The sequence below is a fragment of the Lampetra planeri genome, chromosome 26 (genome assembly GCF_965212315.1).
Source record: "Lampetra planeri chromosome 26, kcLamPlan1.2.h2, whole genome shotgun sequence".
NCBI classification, from domain to species: domain Eukaryota; kingdom Metazoa; phylum Chordata; class Hyperoartia; order Petromyzontiformes; family Petromyzontidae; genus Lampetra; species Lampetra planeri.
In genome coordinates this window covers 10,890,926-10,913,544 of record NC_136132.1, presented here as the reverse complement: position 1 = coordinate 10,913,544, position 22,619 = coordinate 10,890,926, and the positions used below count along the sequence as shown (strand labels likewise).

At 52.7% G+C, this 22,619-nt stretch overlaps 1 protein-coding gene across 1 annotated transcript in view; it reads left to right on the top strand.

Moving 5' to 3' along the window:
- The first annotated feature begins 11,104 nt into the window (after positions 1-11,104).
- LOC144727739 (cadherin-13-like) overlaps positions 11,105-22,619 on the top strand; it is a 34,515-nt gene continuing 23,000 nt past the window's right edge. The window contains 3 exon segments of the mRNA XM_078606797.1: positions 11,105-11,527; positions 18,989-19,126; positions 20,208-20,363. Of these exon segments, the coding sequence (XP_078462923.1) occupies positions 11,486-11,527; positions 18,989-19,126; positions 20,208-20,363 (336 nt within the window). The 5' untranslated portion in view covers positions 11,105-11,485.

Here is a 22,619-nt window from a genome sequence, read left to right as displayed (position 1 = left end):
CTAACACGCGAGATGCGCACGCAGGCTGAACAAAGCCTCAGGCGCGTGGGTAGCCGTACCACCGCTTATTGCTACTCGCGCGGCGTAGTTCTGTTCACACTCAATCGCGTTATATCCAATTCGCATCCGCGTTATAAAAAAAACAATGTGTTCTCTCATACATTCACCGCGTTATATCTAATTCGCGTTCTGAAATCACGCGGCGTATTGGGAGAACTCACTGTAATTGGCGTTATAATAATCGTGTTTAAAATTTTAGGAGAGTCATGCTAACAATGTTTGGTAAGCCACGCTATCTCCTAGTCCACAAAGAGGTTGGTTCTCGTTGAGGTGAGGCGGATTTGTATAGACGGGACCGAGGGAATGTCGATGCACATTAACTGTGCGCCCGTCTGCGGAGAGATGGTCAGAGGTGGGACAATCGATTAATTATTCAACTGAGTTGATTAATCGACGAAAAACTGTAATCAGCGATTTGTTTTCCTGTTCGAAGTTATAATCATCGTGCCGAGGCAATCAAAAGTAAAGGACGATAGGACGGCGGCGTAGTGTATTCAGTTCAGACCAAGGCTATATAATATTTCGGTAAAGCCACGTAGGTAAAGACGATTGCTTCAGGTGAAGACGATTGCTTGTGTTGCGATCGAAACGTCGTGATATTTTTTATAATTTTTCTATCTACATGGCTTTACCGAAATACTCATAGAACATGTATTCCTGTAGTCACGAAAGCTTTACGTCAAGATTCAAGGCTATAATGTCCATAGTTAAGTAATAAAAATACGTATCAAACTAAACACTATTTTTTTAATTTACTAGGTAAGTCTCACTGAGCTATGTAGCTCTTTGTCAGAAGTCACCTGACCACAAATGATAGCTCAACGAAATGGCTGATCACGTGGAAATGTATTGTCAGCCAAATACTCTAAACGCATGAATGTTGATTCTAAAAGTGGAGGGAAACCCAGTAAGAGCTGGAGATAAATCAACGCGACCACGGGGAGAGCGAGAGACACGCAGACTCCAAATATATAGCAGCAGGCGTCAGGGTCAGGATCGAACCCACGACCTCCTGTAGACCAGGTGAGGGAGTTAACATCTCATAGCCACCGTGATGAGAGAGACACGCAGACTCCAAATATACAGCAGCAGGCGTCGGGGTCAGGATCGAACCCACGACCTCCTGTAGACCAGGCGAGGGAGTTAACATCTCATAGCCACCGCGGTTAAATCGGGGACAAGATGAAGCAGCGTCGTGTAGAGGGTGTCAGCTGTCTCGCCTGTCTCCAGGAGGTGATTGGTTGAGCTATTGTTTGTGGCCAAGTCGCTTCTGAGAAATAAGCTATATATCTCAGTGGGCCTTACCTGGTAAAATGTTTTTTTAATTGGTTATGGGCCGTCTATAAATGACGTCACGCACCTAGGGGGGGGGTCAGACATTTGTGACGATTTGTGACAAGGGGGGGGGTGGTTGAGAAATGTGACGTCACATCAAAATGCGCAACTTTAAATAAATATAGAATTGTTATAACAACACTAATTGTTATAGCAATACTCCTACAACATCAGAGTGCAGCGCCACATTAAATACGCACTACAATGACAATAGTTTAAAACGATTTGAAGCATGTTTTATGGTTTGGGGGGTGGGCAGAGCTTTGTGACGTCATATTTGAGGGGGGGTCTGACTCTTTGTGACGCCGTGTGACTAGGGTTCAAAATGGTCCAAAATCGAGGTAACGTCATTCATGGACGGCCCCTTAACCGTTCTGTAGTTGTACTCAGCAGAGGCCAACGTGATGATCATGATCGTGCCGCCGGGGTGCGGACTGAAATTCTTCCGCCTGTCAATAGGCGTCTCTCGCGAGCAGACCGGCTGCCGAGGTTTCATGCCGAAGGGGCCGGGCATAAATGACGTCACGCGATTTTGGACGATTTTTACCCCCCCCCCCCCTTCGTCACACAGCGTCACAAAACGTCAGACCCCCCCCCTCAAATATGACGTCACAAAGCTCTGCCCCCCCCCCCAAAAAAAGCATAAAACATGCTTCAAATAGTTTTAAAATATTGTCATTGTAGTGCGTATTTAATGTGGCGCTGCACTCTGATGTTGTAGGAGAAAACATTTATTAAAAAGTATATTTAATTAAGTAGAACGTGTTGTCTATATTTATTTAAAGTTGCGCATTTTGATGTAACGTCACTTTACTCAACCCCCCCCCCCCCCCAGGTGCGTGACGTCATTTATGGACGGCCCCTAAACGGCTCCGTGAAATCGAGGTCTCTGGATGAGATCGCGTAAAAAATATGTGTCGTTAAACCCACCACCACCCGACACCGCCAATGAGTGAGGTCCGACACGTAAAGAAAACGTGCCGATTCGCTACTGGTGCAGCACACCGGTGCGTTGGAGAGTAAACCCACTGCAATATTTACAAATCGAGTACGACGTTTCGCCGGTAATTACAACAACCGGCACCATCGGGCGGGCAGCCCAAAGTTGTGGAGAAATCCTCCTCCTGCTTCGGTCTTCACGAGAGGGATCGGTGCGATGTCGTCACTTGTGAGACAATCGGGTGCGGAGGCCGGAGGGGGGCCAATGTGTATAGATAAATTACACTGGATATCCATTAGGGGCCGTCCATAAATGACGTCACGCACCTAGGGGGGGTCATAGATTTGTGACAATGTGTGACGACGGGGGGGGGGAGAAATGTGACGTCACATCAAAAGCGCAACTTTAAATGAATATAGACAACACCTTCTACTTAATTAAATAGACTTTTTAATAAATGTTTTCTCCTACAACATCAGAGTGCAGCGCCACATTAAATACGCACTACAATGACAATAGTCTTCTTGGTTCTTTCGGTAAAGTCACGTAGAAGGGAAGTAATACAATAATAAAAATAAAACATAATAAAATAATTCTCACGACGTTTCGGCCACAACGCAAGCAGCCGTCTTCAGGTGAAGAACATGTCTGTCGATAAGACAGAGTCTGAATGACACGTCCTAGGCTCATTGAACCATCAGGTCTCCTTTTAATTAGGACATCCAAAAAGGATAGCTTGCCATCTTTTTCGACTTCCATGGTGAATCTGATGGCTGGGTGTATGGAATTGATGTGGTCGAGAAATTGGTCTAGAGCAGGCCGGCCATGTGGCCAGATGACAAAAGTGTCATCTACGTACCTCTTCCATAAGGTCGGGCGTAGAGTGGCAGTCTGGATGGCGTCAGTCTCAAATATCTCCATGAAGACATTGGCTACAACCGGAGATAGAGGGGAGCCCATTGGGGTGCCCTCTCTGTCTACAGGAAAGCCACCCATACGGATGCTTACCTAAAACCGGATTCCCACCACCATCCATCCCAGAAGAATTCCCTCATCAAGACTCTATACCATAGAGCCCAATGCATTTCCGACCAGGAACACATTGCCAGTGAACTCAAACACGTACGCCAAGCTCTTAAGGCTAATGGTTACTCCGACTACACAATCCGCAAAGCCATCACTCCAACCATCAAGAAGGATCCTGTTGAGGAGCCTCTCAAGACCATCACCTTACCCTACATTGCTGGGGTCACAAAAAAGATCTCCAAAATCCTGATTAAACACAAGATCCAGGTCCGATTCAACACAGTACATAAAATCCGTGATCTGGTCCCGTCTGTAAAAGATGTGGTTCCAGACATACAGTACCCTGGCGTCTACAAACTAAGTTGCCTCTGTGGTAGCAGTTACATTGGAGAAACCAAACGACATGTCTCGGACCGCATCCGTGAACATAAAGCAGACTTGAAACACGGTAGGACAAACACCTCAGCCGTGGCAGATCACTGTTACAATTCAGTGGGTTCACATGATATTGACTTCTCCAAGACAGAGGTTCTCTGCAAGCCATCTGGCTACCATGAGAGATTCGTTCATGAGGCGATCCACATATACAAACACAGAGACAATTTCAACCGAGAAGATGGATTCCGGCTTAGCAATCATTGTAAGGACGTAATAAACCATTTCGGATCTTAACTGATTGTGTCCCCGTTTACGGTGACTTTCAGACCGCGTTCCACTCACTGACATTGACTAATTATCTTGTATTCTCTGCAGGGAATGGATTCTTTGCTCCGCTGCAAGCTTCCTACCACCACTCTCCCATTGACATATTTCGTTGCTTCCTCTTAGTACTTTTGACGCGACGGTCAATGGTATAGTGTATAGCATATTGTATAATAATAAATAGTATTAAAGTGTAATGTTTAATACAATGTATAAGGTAATATAGTATCGTAATTGTATAGTGAATATACATCAGTGTGGTATACAGTTGGGTGGGTAGAATAATACATAGTGTAATATTACACTATGTATTATTCTAAGACATAGGGTAGTGTATAGTAATACAGTATACAATTTATTGTTGGGTTTGTCTATGGCAGCATATAGTACGGGATAGACCCATGTGATGTAAGGAAAAAGTTTAAAAAGTTTAGCTGGAAGCATATTATATTTTTTGCGACCTAGAATTGTAATGTATTACTCACGGTTAGTAGCTCAGCTTATTGAGAGTATATTTAGCATACTGATGATACTATGTAGTTTATACTTTAGCTTTTTACGTGGTTGTTTAGTTACTGCAGCTACATACTATTAACATTCCTTCCCTTAATTAATGCTACCCCTACCCCCTCCCTTTGATGCTGCTAATCCTGCATAATGCATGGGCATAATATGACTTTGAAAACCCCCCGCCCACCTCCTACGCATTTCACAAGTAGCACTAGTCGCATTTCCTGCATTTCCCATAAATATGCTAAATTCCTCTTCATATGCAAATTCTTTTGTCAAGGCGTTCTTCCTCCTCCCTCCCAGCTTAAATAGACGCTCCAAGCCTAGGACGTGTCATTCAGACTCTGTCTTATCGACAGACATGTTCTTCACCTGAGGACGGCTGCTTGCGTTGTGGTCGAAATGTCGTGAGAATTATTTTATTATGTTTTATTTTTATTATTTTATTACTTCCCTTCTACGTGACTTTACCGAAAGAGCCAAGAAGATGAATCCCTGCAGTCACGAAAGCTTTAAATCGAAATGACAATAGTTTAAAGCGATTTGAAGCATGTTTTATTTGGGGGGGTGCAGAGCTTTGTCACGTCATATTTTAGGGGGGGTCTGACTTTTTTATGACGCCGTGTGACGAGGGGGGGGGGTCAAAAATCGTCCAAAATCGCGTGACGTCATTTATGGACGGCCCCTTACCGGTTAATATCTGGGTTAACTCTCCAACGCACCGGTGTGCTGTAATATTCTGTGGCGTCGGCATCTCCTCTTCCTCTCCCCTCGATGCTCGCTGTCCCGATCCGTCGTGGTCGTCCTCCCGGTCACGTTCGTGAGTCCGATGAGTCTTCCTGGTATCCATAACTTGAAGACAGTTTCACTTCTGACGCCAGTCGTAATATCTTCAATTATGGCGGGAGACGAGTTGACGGGGCAGCACTTGTTTATTCACAATGGTTGCACAGTAACAGGCACAACCGAGATAACGCCTATGTTTCGCGTGCCTGACTCGGCCACGCACTCCGTCTCTCCCGTAGGGTACGCGTACCTAACTCTGCCTTGTACTCAGGTTCTCCGCTACGCTATCCCCACGGGGAGCTATCAGACCCCTACACGCGCCCGGCTCGGCCACGCACTCAGTCTCTCCCGTAGGGTACGCGTACCTAACTCTGCCTTGCACTCAGGCTCTCCGGCTACGCTCTCCCCACGGGGAGCTATCAGACCCGCCTTGCCAGGCCACGGGTCTCGACCACTGAGTTACACAGCCCGGCCCTTACAAGGGGGTCGGGCCGTGAATCCCAAGGCCTCGCCTCTGAGCCTCACAGAGCCCCGGCCCTTACAAGGGCAGCGGGGCTAGGGGTCCCAGGGCCTATCTCTTCCTCCGTCTTCTGTCTTCGCCGGTTACCAACTCCCCGAGTGCTCCCGCGCATCGCCTTACATAGCCCTCCGCTCCAGGGGGTGGGGCCTATGCGGACCGCGATGTGGGCACCCGCCTGCGGACCGTGATGTAGCCACCCACCACGCACTGTCTCACGATCCTCCCCGCCAGCACGTATCACCACTACACTAGTAACGAATTGGGCATGCTTTTTTGACGTGACAACCCTTACTAATTGGCTGTGACGGGTGGTGGCGGGTTTAACGACGCATTTATATTTAAACCGACTCCGTGAAGACGGTGAACACGCGGCCACGGCTGGAGACTGCCAGGTGGGGGGAGGGGTAGGGGGACCTTGCCTCCGCGTGGGGAGGGAACGAGAGGTGGGGGGGGATGACACCGCGAAGTCGCCAACGCAGGCGGGCTCACGACCCCACGTGCTGCTGCTGCTGGGCTGCGCCATCATTGCGTCCCAGCCACGTGGGTTTTTGAGAGCTGCACTAAGTCTCTGCGTGATCCACCAACCATTGGGGGGGAGGGGGAGGGCGGCGTTGTGTGTGGGGTGTCTCACCACAATTCTAGCAACGATCACGTGCCGGGGCCCCGCAGTGCCACACTGTAAGTACAGTTCGCAACAGATGAAGGGGCAAGTTAGGAGGTGAGGGGGGGGTTAGAGGGGGAGAGGAGGGGCCACCCCCCCCCCCCCCCGCATTGTCCCCCGTGAGCCCTGCTCTCGTATTGCCAGACCAGATGAATAAAAACCTTCGTGCTCAAGGAATAACAGGCCGATAAACTTAAAAAACTAAACTATTTTTATTTTACAAGGTAGGGCTCACTGAGCTCCAGGGCAATTTTTCAGAAGCGACCTGACCGCAAACGATGGCTCAACAAAGTGGCTGATCGCATGGACATTTCTCGCAGGCAAATATTCGAGACGCCTGGCGTTGATTCTAAATGTGGAGGGGAAAAACCGGAGGAATTGTAGAAAAATCCACAAACTCCACATATACAGCAGGCGTCGGGGTCGGGATCGAACCCACGCTGTTCAAAACCATCGTCACCTGGACACCAGGCGGGGTAGTAAACGTCTCACCACCGCGGCGCCCGATATATTCAGGGAAATATAGAAATATATACGTTATGTGTTTCTACCCTGGCTCGCCAGGAGAAGGCGGTACACCAAAACTGTGGACTTCATCTGTTCCGTTTACACAGGATAGAGTGTTTCCCCCTCGCACGGACGTATGGGTTTTCTCCGGATGCTCCGGCTTCCTCCGGCACCGATGACACCTCAATATATAGAGGGCCGCAGAGCTTGGAAGGACAACTGTTGGTGTGGCCAGGTCATATTTAGAGTATTTTGTTGCTATAAATTTCCACGTGATGGTAAGTCACTTCGTTGAGCTATAATTTGTGGCCAGGTCGCTTCTGAAAAAGAAGCTAATGGTCCAGTTGGCTTTACCTGGTAAGATAAAAGTACTAGTTTAGTTATGTTTGTATATTTATAAATTATTTTCTTATATTTCCGATACTTTGCACTGCTATCGAGTGTTTGCATTGTTTGTTGTTGCGCCGTGCTGACCTGCCCCGACTGGACATCTCACAATAATTTAAATTATTGTTAATAAAGAGCTTTGTAGCTCATCGGATTTCTCCAGTGTAAATACAGATTCTGATTCATCGCGTAGCTGCTGCTGATGCCTTTCCATTCGTCTGTGGTTGCCGAGTCGTCTTCTCTCTCTCTCTCTCATCACTGCGGGAGTGAGCGAACAATCTGCGGTGGTGGTGGCGTGTTACACATTGACACGACGATCATTGGAGACGAGAAGTTGCGGATTGTTACTCGTGGTGTCATTCGTTTCTTGGTGGTTGTCTCGAGACTGGTCAGGCCGCTCAGGAGGCAGAGGGCATTTGCTTCGGACATTCTCTTGCGGAGTGCGGAACAACGTGGAACGAACGATAAGTCAGCACGTGAGTCAGTAACACCAGCCGTGTATGGTCTTGAAATTAATGCGACGTTTCGGGCAATAGCCCTTCTGCAGTTTGTGTAGCTGCGCTCGCAGCAACATCGCCAGATTGTGATCGAGGCGCGTAGCGATTCATTGCTTCATCGATTAGCGTCGATCATTATTTGGCTCATCGATAAGCAAGAATGGGTGAACTATTTATGCAAGTCATATGTAAATGAGACGTACATTGGCTTTGCATAGGAATCTTGGATAGCCAATGGGCCCCATGGCATGAATCACATGTCCGTCGTGCAGCACCAAGCTCTGTACGTGAGACGCAGGGGACGACAAGGCCAGCGTTGAGCTCTTATCTCTCTGCTCGGACCGATAAAACATGTGCTCTGAAGAAGGACCGTTGCCCGAAACGTCGCCCATTATATATACCCCCCCCCCCCCCACCATTGATGGACGTGTTGGAGTTAAAAACAAAAAATGAGACTGAGTGTGTCAAGATCTAGAGGTAAAAAAAAACCTCTGATGTGACAAAACACCTGCCCGGCCAAACCGCGTGTTCGCCTCTAAATGTGGCACGGTGACGACGCCAGAGGGGGGGCGGGGGGGGGAGTGGGGAGAAATTGGGGGGGGGGGGAGGGGGAGGGCGATTGGGGTGGGGTGGTGGGGAATGAGTCGGGGCCCCTAAATATAGCGGGGCGTGTGGGCACAGCGGCGGTATGCCGGGACCCCAGGGTGGGGTGGGGGTCGGGGTCCCCATGCGTGCCGGAGTTCGGGGTCCATCGCCAACCCCAACGTGCCCCCCGCTTGTCCACTCGCACGCAAACCCCGCACCAATCATCATCCCCCGTGCGCTGTCTGGGTCGATACAATTTCTAACCGCGTTCCTTTGAGCGGGCATCCTCTCCGGCTTGGCGCGGTTCCCTTTGCCGCAGGAATGTGGAATTTCCGCCGTGCTGGTTCGGGCCCAGCAACAGGGGATGGTCTGAATGTAGGGCCCGGCGAACACGCACGCACACACTGACGCTGCCTTTATGTAATAATAACTAAGTTCAACCCCTGGACCAGAATAGGACATGGGGGTTGTTCTTTCTGTTTTTGTAAGTCGGCAGAAACGGCGGACGCCATCGCTTCTGTGACGGCGCTCCGCGTGGGGCTTTCTTGCAGAGGAGGCAAGCGGAGAGATCCAGGTTGCTACGTCTCTGATCGCACTTATCTGGTCAAAGGGACCTCTATCCGCGCGGCCTGTGCGACACTGGCGTGTGTGCGTGCCTTGAGTTCGTGCGTGCGTGCGTGTGACACATGAAGTGCGTGGTGTGGTGAGTGAGTGGGATAATGCGCGTGTAGTGTGGTGAGTGTGTGGGATATGAACTGCGCCACGAACCCGGCGAACCCGAGTTCAATTCTCGCTCACGACCAACACCAGTGCCGATTATCTGAACCGGTCCTGGGCCTCCCCTACGTCGACTCAACCTGAAACAACTACCTGTTGCGATGTGTAAACAACAGTACTGGGGAAACGAAGGTGGCCGGGCGTGGCTCCATAACCTCGTGTGCCGTGCCGGCATTCATAGATGCTCGCTAACAGCACTTTCCCCAACAGTCTATTGAGGCTATGCGGGGGACCTTTGTCTTTGCTAGAGGTGCAGCCCTGCGACTGCTTGCTCAAGGCAACTGGTGGCGGAAGCTCTAAAGAGAGCCACTCTCGAGGGTGTCTTGGCCTACTCTTCCACGCTTGACAGACGTCTTCATGTATCCAAACTGAGACCCCACCTCGCTCGACCTGACGATCGACTGCATCACGTGGTGCACCGCAAATTAGTACTTTCTACTCCTGTGGGTGGGCAAACGCGGCGGGGGTGTCGAGGGGGTGGGGAGGAGGGCTGGATGAAGTTTGGGGGGCGCTTACAAAGCGTGCCCATTCATTCAACTGCCGCGCCCAGGCGATCGAATCGAAACCGGCGACCTCTGAAGATTGCGTTATGCGGTAACCCCAGCTTCAGGAAGCGTCGGACTTATTTCAAGTTCTCTGAGCTCCTCTCTGCCGGGCCGACTAATTGCACCTCCAATTAAGCACGGATTGGCTACGTACGGTGCAAAAGAAGTTCAACATACAGGTGCATACATATGGCTGTCCAGAGAGGGGGTTGTGGGCCCGGGGAAAATGACAATTGTAATCTTTATTTATACTGGGGGAATCCGATGAGCTATTAAGCTCTTTTTCACAGTTGTCCAGTAAAGGCGGTAAGAACGTTCATGTTTACATTAAAATCCCACTGTGTGGGTCCCCGACGCCTTCAAACTAAACCGGAAGTATTCCAGCTGACACTGTGATGTCGAAATGACGGTGCCCCCCTCCCCCCCAAAGCACGGGGCCTGGGGCGGTCGCCCCGATTCGCCACGCCCTCGGGACGGCTCTGCCTCTGTGTACACGGTGGCGAGAGGTTAACAACCTCGCCTGGTATACAGGAGGTCGTGGGTTCGATCCCGACCCTGACGCCTGCTGTATATGTGGAGTTTGCGTGTCTCTCTCTCTCTCTCCCCATGGTCGCGTAGATTTTCCTCCGGGTCCTCCGATTTCCCCCCCTCCACATTTAGAATCAACATCACGCGTTTAGAGTCTCTGGCTGCTATAAATCTCCACGTGATGATGATGATGATGAGCCACTTCATTGAGCTATCATTTGTGATAGCCAGGTCGCCTCTGAAAAAGAGCCACGTAGCTCAGTGGGGCCTTACCTGGCAAAATAAAAAGGTTTAGTTACGTTAACATCATCTCGGCCGGAGGTCGGTAAATCAGGTACCACTTTGTAGCAACACAAAAACGGTAGTTCCGTCGATGCGCTCGCCCATTACATTCCATTCCTCTCACCGAGGGGCCATGCCCAACCACGCGACGCCGTACTGGTCCTCGCCACGGCAATGTGGAATGTCCGCACACGACGAATAATGGAAGCAAGCATTGAGGCCACGCTTTAAAAATGATTCCCGATGGAACCCGCGTCAATCGGTCTGACCCCCCCCCCTCCTCCATGTGTGCCCCCTACCCCCCATGCATGTTCCGCGTGTAATTATATCACAGCTCCACTCGCAGCAGGCACAGGGTGGGGGGGGGGCTGGAGAGTTAGGATTCGCTCTCACTCACTCTCACTCTCTCTCACTCCCTCCCTCTAACTCCCTCCTGTCTATCTCTGCACTCTCCCCTACCACTCCTTTTTCTGCTCTCTTTCTCTCCTATCTTTCTGCCCCATCTCTCTCCACTCTCCCCTAACACTCCCTTCTCTGCTCTCTCTCTCTCTCTCTCCAATCTTTCTGCCCCATCTCTCTCCACTCTCCCCCCAAACTCTCCCTTCTCTGCTATCTCTCTCCAACCTCTTTACCCTCTCTTTCTCTCTCTACACTCCCCGATTTCTCTCCCCCCTCCCCTCCTACCCCCCAATCTCTGGTCACTCTCCTCTATTTCTCTCTCCCATAACTCTCACCGCCCCCTCCGTTCTCTCCTCCCCCCCCCCCTCTCCTCTACTATCTCCCCTCTCGTTCTCTCCCCCCCTCTTTCTATCTCTGTCTCCACGTGTCCAGCCAGCCATGGGGAGCCATCTGCGCGCTCTGGCGGTTCTCGTCCTTCAGGTGAGCTCAACCTCACGCGTTGCGCGTTCGGGTGCGTTAAACGTTTCGTGTTGGGGAGACAAAGGCGGCCGGGCGTGGTGCTCTCCGCACCGCCGTGCCCGCGCGCGCCGCGTTGGATTTCACCGGAGCTCGCTTAGCAGCACTTGCTCCAACAAGCCCTGCGTGAGGCTACACGGGGGATCTCTGTCTTTGCGTCTCTTCTCCTGCTCCTGTCCTACCCTCGATGGGCTGTGGGCCGACCGAAGCCTCGGGCCACGGTGGTAGAACGCCACACCGACGACGACGACGATGATGTCGATGATGATGATGATCGTGGTCGCCAATGATGGGCGGTCGAGACTGGCGACGGAGTGGAAGCCAACGGAGAGAACGCGCTCCGATTGGGGTGTTCCGTCCAACGAGGGAGTCGGAGCGATGTTGAATTAGCTCGTGTGCTCGGGGAGCCATCAGGAGGATCGGTGCACCGCAAGACCGCGAGAGACTGCGACGGCGTTGGTGGCGGAGGCCTTCGTCCAGCAGTGGATCGACCATGGCTGATGTTGATGATAGCCCGTTATTGTGTAAATGCAACGCGCTACGACGAACCCGACCTCCTGGGTTCCATTCCCGGCCCGCGGTCGATATTACGAGCGAGCGCCATGCCTGAGCACGACATTCGGTACGTAACCATCAGAAGAGTAACTACGAGAGACAAAGGCGGCCGGGGAGGGCGTTGAGTTTGGAGAATACCGTGAGGACGGTTGCCGTGCTGCAGCAATGGTAAAGACGGGGTGGTGGGGGTGTTGGGGGTAACGGTAAGAGCAGTGGCGATTGGCGTGGCTCAGATTGTTGGTGGGACGGTGCCGGCGCCGCAACATCCGGGCCGGGGGGGGGGGCACGAGGGATGGGCACTTTGTCCCACGAGCGCCAGTAGTCGAGCGACGGGCCGTGCCGGGATTCGAACTTTAACTTGGGCGAGGCGATCGGCCAAGGGAGAGGAGGAGGGGGTGTGGGGTGGGGTGGGGTGGTGGTTCGTGAATATTCATTGCCACCCGCGACGCGCCGGGTGACACCAGTTGCGGTGGAATTGTTTGGCAAAGAAATGGATTCAAGTTACGGGATCGCCGGGCGCAGAGAACGAGGAAGCGAGATAAGAGAGAGAGGGGCGGGCGGGGGTGTTAGAGATGAAGACGATTCGCTCGGTTGGCTACGTACGGTGCGAAAGAAGTCCAACGTAGGGTGCATACGAAAGCTCGGGGGAGACGACAGAGACACGAGGAGATCGACAACGATGGGCAAACGCAGAGAAGTTGACTTCCCTGTGTTGAGGACTCGGCCAGACAGACCGTATCTGTCTCATCCATACCGTGTTCGACCACCACCGTCTCGCTGCAAATCACAACACATTAAAGACAAAGATCCCCCGTATGGCCTTAACAGATTTTTGGGGCATGTGCCGCTTGCAAAGTACCTGTGAAGGGCTGACATGACGCACGAAGGGGGTGGGTGACCAGCACCACGCCCGGCCACCTTAATGTCGATATTTAAACATCGTTAACCAGGTACTCGTTTGAGGCTGAGTCGACGTAGGGGAGGCCCAGCACCGGTTGATTTAATCGTCACTGATGTTGGCCGTGAGCGGGAATCGAACCCGGGTCGTCGATTTCGTAGCACAGCGCGCTAACCGCTACGCTACCGCTCCCCACATTCACACATTCACCCGCCTATCCACTCACTCACAGTCACTCATCCATTGATTAGCACAATCCACCCACTCACTAACCCACGCATTCACCCGGTCACTCACCCACCCCACTTACACGTGTATTCACTAACTCACTCAACCTATCACCCCCCACTCAATCGCATACTCATCCACTCACCCACTCACTCGCTCACCGCACTGCCGTTCATGACACTTCTCTTTGATAATGAATAACCATGCCCAGTTCAAGAAAGGTAATCACGCCGACGAGTAACACCTCCAGTCGTGCTGCAGGTTGCCGGCTGCTTGGCGTTTTGTGCGCGCAGTGCGAATGTGGTGGTTAAGCGGCTGAGTTGGCGAGTGAATGGGTGAGTGTGGTGAGTGAATAGGTGAGTGTGGTGAGTGAATGGGTGAGTGTGGTGAGTTAATGGGTGAGTGTGGTGAGTGAATGGGTGAGTGTGGTGAGTGAATGGGTGAGTGTGGTGAGTGAATGGGTGAGTGTGGTGAGCGGCAGCGTAGTGGTTAGCGCACTACGCTGCGAACGCGTCCGGCCGAGTTCGTTTCGCGCTCACGACCAATGAAAGTGGCGACTTTCAACCTCAGTCCTGGGCCTCCCCTGTGGCGACTCAGCATGGAATGAGTCCATCATGGCGGTGTGTAAACATCGGCGCTGGGGAGACAGTGGCGGACGGACGTGGTGTCTGACCATTCACTTCCCCGTGCGCCGTGCCGACCTTCAAAGGTGCTCGCTAACAGCACTTGTCCAAACATCCTATTAAGGCTGTACGGGCGGGGAACCTTTGTATCTTGAGTGGGGCGAGTGAGCGGAATGAGTGTATTGCTGCGACTTTGCAGTGACCAGCATACCTATGCAACCGAGTCCTCAACACCGTAGGAAGGGGATCGATGAGTGGCCGTGACAGTAACGACAACAGAGCGATAAGGAGGCACCGACGGCGAGTGAATGGAAGTGAATCGGTGAATGCTGGATCATCAATCACCCCGCCTGCTTGTGATGTTGAATTTGACAGGGCAGCAGCGGCCGAGCGGGTCGGCTCGTCTCGTCATCTTTCCCAGCTGTCAAGCGCGTGCGTGCGCGTGCATGCGTTGAACCTCTTTCGCACCGTACGTAGCCAACCGCGCTCATTGGAGGTGCGGTCATGGAAAGCCACGCGAAGGGCGTTGTAGGAGAGCTCTTGCACAGGAATGAGAGGGGGATAGCGGCCGACCTGCTGGAGTTGAATGCGAAATCTGATGGGCATCCGTGGAAAAAGAGCTTTACAGCTCATCGGATTGCTCCAGTGTCAATCAATATTCTGATTCTGTGTTGGTGTGGGTGGGTGGGAGTGAGCGAGCGGGTGAGTGAGTCGGCGAGCGAGTCATTTGAACATTGGGTGAGCGAGTCAATTGATGGATGAGTGCGTGGGTAGATGGGTGATGGAGTGGGTGGATGAGTTAGTGGATGGGTGGTTGGGTGAGAGATTGAGTGGGTGGATGGGTGGGTGGTTAAATGAGTAAGTGGATGAGCGAGTATGTTGGTACGTGAGTGGGTATGTAGTTGGGTGAGTCACTGAGAGAGTAGGTAGATGAGTGAGTAGGTTGATATGTGGGTGGGTGGGTGAGTGAGTGGGTGGGTGAGTGAGTGGGTGGGTGAGTGAGAGTGTTGGCTTGAGTAGAGAGTGACAGTCGGTGTCGGTGAGTACGATTTGGCGTGGGTAGTTTGAATGAGCATATCGGAGCAGGTGTCTATGTGTCGGCCTAGGTGGAGCTCTGTACATATGTGGGCATGTGTATGTGCAGTGTCTGTGTGTGTGTCTCTGAATGTGGGGAGCGGTATTGTAGCGGTTATCGCGCTGCGCTATGAAACCGACTACCCGAGTTCGATTCCTGCCCACGACCAACACCGGTGACGATTAAATCAACCGGTGCTGGACCTCCCGTGCGCCGACTCAGCCTTAAACCAGTGTTTGGTGCGATGTGCAAATATCGCCACTGGGGAGACAAAGGCGGCCGGGCGTGGTGTTAGCTTAGCCACCTCCTCGTGTGCCCCTTCCGGCCTGCATAGGTGCTCCTCGCTAACAGCGCTTGCCCCCAACAGCCTGCCGGGGCTACACGGGGGAGCTTTGTCTTTGTGCGTGCGTTGGGGGTCGGCTCGGGTGGCCGGGAGCGGCGGGGCCGAGAGAAGCCAACTCAGGGGTTTTATTTAAAACACGGGGCCACTGCACTGTACAGGATCGCCTTCCTCTCCGTCCTCTCCCTCCCTCCAGTCCAGCTCCCTCCAACTCCCTTCTGTTCAGCTCTCCTCCCTCTCTCTCCAGCTCAATCTCCCTCCAGCTCCGCTCTCTCCCCTCCCTCTCTCTAGCTGCCCTCTCTCAAACTCCCTTCTGCCCAGCTCTCTCCCCCTCCAGCTCCCCCGTATGTATGCTCAACTTCTTTCGCACCGTACGTAGCCAACCGCGCTCATCGGAGGTGCGGGGGAAGGACAACAAACTAAACACAAAAAGCAGTTCTCAAGAAATGAGGTTGTCAATCGAGATTAGTTAAAAGTACATAGTTCCAGTGGCTTCCTAAGGAGCGTTCCAGACGGCCGCGGAAGCGCATCTCAAAGCGTCCGATGCGGCGACCGTCTGTCTATGTTCGATGACCAGCAGCCAAAAGCTGCTGCTGCTGCTGCTGCGAGGATGACCGGAATTCGCGTGAATCAGCTCCGTCTCTCCAACTCCACTCTCTCCCTCCCTCTCTCCATCCAGCTCCCCCCTCTCTCTCCCTCCTCACTCTCGCTGCAGCTCCCATCTCTACCCTCCCTCTTTCCATCCAGCTCCCATCTCTCTCTCCCTCCTCACTCTCTCCCTGCAGCTCCACTCTCTCCACACTCTCTCCAGCTCCAATCTCTCCCCGTCCCTATCTCCCCACCAGCCCCCCCCTCTCTCTCCCTCCTCACTCTCCCTGCAGCTCCCATCTCTACCCTCCCTCTCTCCCTCCAGCTCCCCCTCTCTCTCCCTCCTCACTCTCTCCCTGCAGCTCCACTCTCTCCACACTCTCTCCAGCTCAAATCTCTCCCCGTCCCTATCTCCCTACCAACTCGCTCTCTTCCCTCTCCCCTGCCCGTATCTCCTCCTCCCTCTCTCTCTCTACCCGTCCCTCTGCCTCTCTATGTAAGTTCAAGCCCGCACCCTCTTCAGACTTTGTGCGCCCACTTTTCAACGTTTTGTTCCAAGTTCTTTTCCAGCGTCGCCGTCGTTTCTGAACGCTATCACAACGCAACGATTGAAAACTCTCACCCTCCTCCTCTTCATGTCCGCCTATTCATTTTCTAAGGGATCACAAATGCAAATATATATACACACAATCATATGTCCGGTTACCATCCACTGACCTTCACCCGGGACTCGAACCGTGACTCATGTGTTTTGCATTGGTGCCGAACATGCGGTGAGCAGCTTGTTAACTTGGGTAACAAAGTAACGGGTAGACACCACACGCAGCTTAAAGGCATCATAACGCACTATTCAGAAGTGTAATTATAGATCAACTTTCACACAACTCCATCTCTCCATATTGAAATATAAACGCACAGTACGTGTATTTGTTTTCACATCCCCATCAACCCCGCGGCCTTGTGGGAGTTGCGTCATTTCAGCAGCATTGATTCAAGACAAGCAACACTCTTTGGGCCGGTTTCGACACGCAGCGCCTCATCAGCAGTGCCGGGCTTTGCTCGTGAGCGAGTTCATCTGCTGGTGAACTGCTGATCCCAGTGGCAAGCCCCCCCCCCCCCGCGTCTCTCGCCTTCATCCCAGGGGTGTCAGCAAGCAAAATAACAACAAAGGGGAAACGTTTTTTGTTCGAATTCGGTCAACAAAAAACCCCCCACAACATTTCAAGAGCCGTCAATGCACAGCGTGGTGAAGGTGCGAGACGGTGGTGAACCTCAACAGAGAACGCGTCACGAAGCGGTCCTTAAAGAGCCGCCACTTGCGACCCCTTGCGTCATGGGATCCTGCTCATCATGCTCATCATGCTCATACTGCTCTTCCTGCGTTCGGCCCGCGGGCCACTGGCGGCCCCTGATGACAACACCCCCCATCGTCATCATCGTGCTGCTGTCAAACCCACAACAATGGTTTCAAATGTGTGGCGGCTCCTCACTCACACTGATGATGTATTATCGGCGAAAGTGGGTGACCACCCTGGTGGCCACTCCCCAACCCGGCGTGGTTAGGGTGGTGACCACCCTGGTGTGACCCCGTGCCCCTGTTGGATATCTGTGAAAAAGAGCTTCATAGCTCATCGGATTCCTCCATTATGAATAAAGATTCTGATGAGGTTGGCTTGCAGGGGTGGGGGGGGGGCGGGACGCCTTCATCCAGCAGTGGATTGACCACTGCTGCTGCTGATCATGATCGAGGTCCACATGCGAAGACAGGGCGCTACTACATCCATACAAATCACTGCGACAAAGCTGAACTTGCAGTAATAATTAATAATAACACTACTTCTAACGAGTGATTTATATTTATATATTTATTATATGAGCACTGCATTATTTATAAACGCGCGGCTTTAGGAACGCGTGGGCAGAGGCCCAAAGTTCCACCCGCCCCATAGAAAAATCGCTTCTCAAGTCTCACCCCATCCTCGTCCTCATCCTCCTCCTCCTCGCCTTGCGATTGATCAACTCCCCGGCGCCTCGCGCTCCTATCCGGATATCTCTTAAGTCTCACGCATTCAGGCGTGTGATCTCCAGAGTCTCAAGAAGCCTTCTTCATTGCAAGGCCCCTGGGTGGCCTTTAGTGCGCCCCCCGACAATACACAGCACGTGACTACACCCCCCCCCCCCATCGTCGTCATCGTCGTCATCGTGCTACATCTATGGGGCATTTTTTTTTTCCCGGTATAAAACTAATGAAACAACAAGAATAGGTTGTAACCATCCTGGCAATAAAACAGGAGCTGTTCAGATGTTCAAACGCCACAATTCGCTGCCTTGTGCAGGGCACCAGGTCTGCGTTGACCACACGCGGTGCTTGTGGCAAAACGTGCAAACACACGTGCTCTGATAATTTAATATTCGCGTTGTCTTTGAAACGGATTGGCCGACACCATCGCGCTGCCGTCAAACCCAGCAATTGTTTCAACTGTGTGGCGGCCCCTCACACACCTCACACCCACCGGTGATGTCTTAACGGCTATAATAAGTGAGGGGAACACTGCTCTCGAGTCCCACGCATTCAGGCGTGAGACCTCTTCAGAGTCCAGAGTCTCACCACGTGTCGCATGAGCCACGTGTTCCACGGCACGCGCGCACGGCTGATGAAACCCCGCGACATCAAAACACTTTCGAGGTCGGGTCTCGGCTGCGCAACAGCTGAGCGACCTCAAGATGAGAATATTGATTTATACTGGAGGGATTCGATGAGTTCTGAAACTCTCTTTCACAGATCTCCAGTGGGGGGGGGTCAGAAGGTTGCGACAACAAATAATACAAAGAGACACGATAGGAGCACAAAGCAGACGAAACTTAAGAAAATCACCTGGCAGGAGGAAGGCGGCGACGGCGCGGCCCGTGGTGGCATGAAGGGGGAGTGGCCACGTTGCCCTACCCACTGACCTTAACCCACCGACCCACTGACCTTAACCCACTTAACATGACACAATGACCCGATGACCTTGCCCCACCGACCCACTGACCTTGATGCACCGACCCGTCGGCCTTGGCCCATCGACCCACTGCCCTTGGCCCACTGACCCTCTGACCTTGACCCCGGTGTGTGCAGGCCGGGTTGCTGCTCGTGGCCACGGCGGGGCTGGAGGAGGAGGCGGGCAGCGAGGGCCGTCAGCGCCGGGCGATCTTCGCCTCCGAGATGTTCGTCTCGGAGAACCAGAGGCCGCCTTTCCCACGGCGAATCGGCACGGTGAGGTCTCACAACAACAACAACAGCCACAACCACAACAAACGCCACAGCAATAACAACAACCCGAACAAACACCACAGCCACAACAACAACGACCACAGCAACCAGAACAAGAAACATCACTGCCACAACCACAACAAACACTACAGTAACAAGACAAAGATCCCCCATATAGCCTTAACAGACTATTGGGGCAAGTGCTGTTAGCGTGCACCTTTGAAGGCCGGCACGGCACACGAGGGAGTGGGTGGCCAAAACAACGCCTGGCCGCCGAGTATCTGGTGCGGCACCAGATACTCATTTGAGGCTGAGTCAACCTAGGGGAGGCCCAGAACAGGTTCAGATAACCATCGCGAGTGTTGGCCGTGAGCGGGAATCGAACGCCGGTTGCCGGGTTCGTAGCGCAGCGTGCTACCGCTCCCCAGAATACAAACACCACAACCACAACAACCAGAACAACAAATACCACAACCACAACAACCAGAACAACAAACACCACTGATACATCAACCAGAACAACACCACAGCCACAACAACCAGAACAACAACCAGAACAACAACCAGAACAACAACCAGTAGTGACAACCAGAACAACAACCAGAACGGGCACGGCCGTCTGGACAACAACCAGCGCATCAACGACCAACCAACAACAACCACCACCACTGTCTCCACCACCACCACCACAACGACCACCACTGTCTCCACCACCACCACAATGACCACCACTGTCTCCACCACCACCACCACCACAACGACCACCACTGTCTCCACCACCACCACAACGACCACCACTGTCTCCACCACCACCACAACGACCACCACTGTCTCCACCACCACCACAACTACTGATGATGGTGATGATGATGTCAATGATGATTATAATGATGATGGTGAATATAATGATGATGGTGATGATAATGATGATGGTGATTTCGATCGTGTAGTGGTCCGCATCAGCACGAGTGATGATTCCGCACACATAGCCACAACGATGGCTGATGTCCATCGTTAACGACGATCGATGATATCGATGATGACGATGACGATGCTATCGATGATGATGATGTCGATGTTGTAGGTGGGCCGCATCAGCGCAGGCGACGAGGACGCCCGCTTCGCGCTGTCGGGTCCCGGCGCGGACGAGGAGCCGAAGAATCTGTTCGTGATCGACCCTCGCACGGGCGAGGTGTTCGTCACGGGATCCCTGGACCGCGAGGAGGAGTCCTCATACCAGGTGAGTCCCCACCACCACCCCCTGCCCCTAGACCCCAACCCCCCCTCCACCCAACCCCCCTCCACCTCTTGAAGGAGCATCACGCAAACTCCGGTCATCAATGCAGCAGCGGTGGCTAACAACGAAGACGGTGGTCACCGCATCGCGCGCTTTCAGATGCGGCCGTCGGGAACGCTCTTTGCTTCCGATATCAGGAAGCCACTGGAGCTATGGCACTTTTAAATCATCGTCTAGATTTGCAAACCCATTTCTTTGAAACTGATTCTTTGTGTTCAGTTCGTTTCCTGCCCTCCGCACCTCCGATTAGCGCGGTTGGCTACATACGGTGCGAAAGAAGTTCAACACACACAGACGTAACCCCCTATAAACACCGCCAGCCAATGGTCGTGCCGTATTCTCCGAAGTATAAGACCGCTCCGGAAAGTTAGACGCATCCATAAACTCGTGCCTCGCGTCAATAAAGTTAAAGTTACACACACACACACCGGATAATAAGACGCACCCCCTACATTTCGTTTCAAACACATGGGGTGGAAGTGCGTCTTCTAATCCGGAGAATGCAGTCATAGGTGCTCGCTGAACAGCAGTTGAAAAGTGAGATATTTGTGGTAGCGTATGTGCGGGTGGGGTTGGACTCGCGTGTGTGTGTGTCTGTATATGGACGTGTGTGTGTCTGTGTCTGTATATGGGAGTGTGTGTGCGTGTGAGCGGTTAGCGCACTACGCTACAAACCCGTCGACCCGAGTTCGATTCCCGTTCGCGGCCAACACCAGTGACGATTATTTGAACCGGTCCTGGGCCCTCCCCGAGGTCAACTCAGCCTCAAACATCGCCACTGGGGAGACAAAGGCGACCGGGCGTGGTGTTGGCCACCCACTCCCTCGTGCGCCGTGCCGGCCTTCATAGGCGCTACTCGCTAACAGCACTTGCCCCCCCAAAAGTTTGTTACAGGCTACACGGAGGATCTTTGTCTTTGTTCCTCAACATGTGCTCGCTAAGAGCACTTGCCCCAACAGTCCTTGAAAGGCTCTCTATATATTAAAGGCTCTATATATATGTGTGGGACCCTGTGTCGTTGCGGCTCGCTCCGAGTGCATGTTGTAGACAGATAGGAAGGCGGAACTCTTTGGCAAACGGAGAAAACGAATCGTGTCGTGAGCCTGAACGTGAACGTGGTGGGGAGCTGGGAGTCGGCTGCACGGTGGGCTGGGGGCAAGGGAATTCCCTCGCTGCTACCGCTCACGACACGCGGGTCCACGCGTGCCCCCCCCCTTCCTCCTCCCCCCAACGCCTTGCGACAGCTGCGCCACTCCGCAGTGGCCCTAGCCGGCGATTTGGTGGCATTGTTGGCCCCGGCGCAGTTGCACCGCCTGCGCCGATGTTTGTGAGTGTGTTTGTGTCTGTGTGTGTGTTGTGTGTACTGTGTGTGTGGTGTGTGTACTGTGTGTGGTGTGTCTGTGTGTGGTGTGTGTACTGTGTGTACTGTGTGTGTTGCGTTGTGTGTATGTGTGTACTGTGTGTGTGGTGTGTGTGTCTGTGTGTGTCTGTGTGTGTCTGTGTGTGTGTGGTGTGTACTGTGTGTGTGGTGTGTGTGTACTGTGTGTGTGTGTACTGTGTGGGTGTGGTGTGTACTGTGTGTGTGGTGTGTGTGTCTGTGTGTGTCTGTGTGTGTGTGTGGTTTGTAATGTGTGTGTGGTGTGTGTGTACTGTGTGTGTGTGTACTGTGTGTGTGTGGTGTGTGTGTGGTGTGTACTGTGTGTGTGTGTAGTGTGTGTATGTGTGGTGTGTGTGGTGTGTGTGTGTGATGTGTACTGTGTGTGTGGTGTGTGTGTACTGTGTGTGTGTCTGTGTATGTGTGGTGTGTGTGTGTGTCTGTGTGTGTGTAGTGTGTGTATGTGTGTGGTGTGTGTGGTGTGTACTGTATATGTGTGGTGTGTGTGTGTACTGTGTGTGTGTCTGTGTGTGTGTGTGTCTGTGTGTGTGGTGTGTGTCTGTGTGTGTGTACTGTGTGTATGTGTGGTGTGTGTGTGGTGTGTGTGGTGTGTGTGTCTGTGTGTACTGTGGGGAGCGGTGGTGCAGCGGTTAGCGCGCTGCGCTACGAACCCGACGACCCGAGTTCGGTTCCAGCTCACGGCCAAAATCAGTGACGATTATCTGAACCGGTCCTGGGCCTCCCCTAGGTCGACTCAGTCTCAAATGAGTACCTGGTGCGGTGTGTAAACATCGTCACTGGGGAGACAAAGGTGGTCGGGCGTG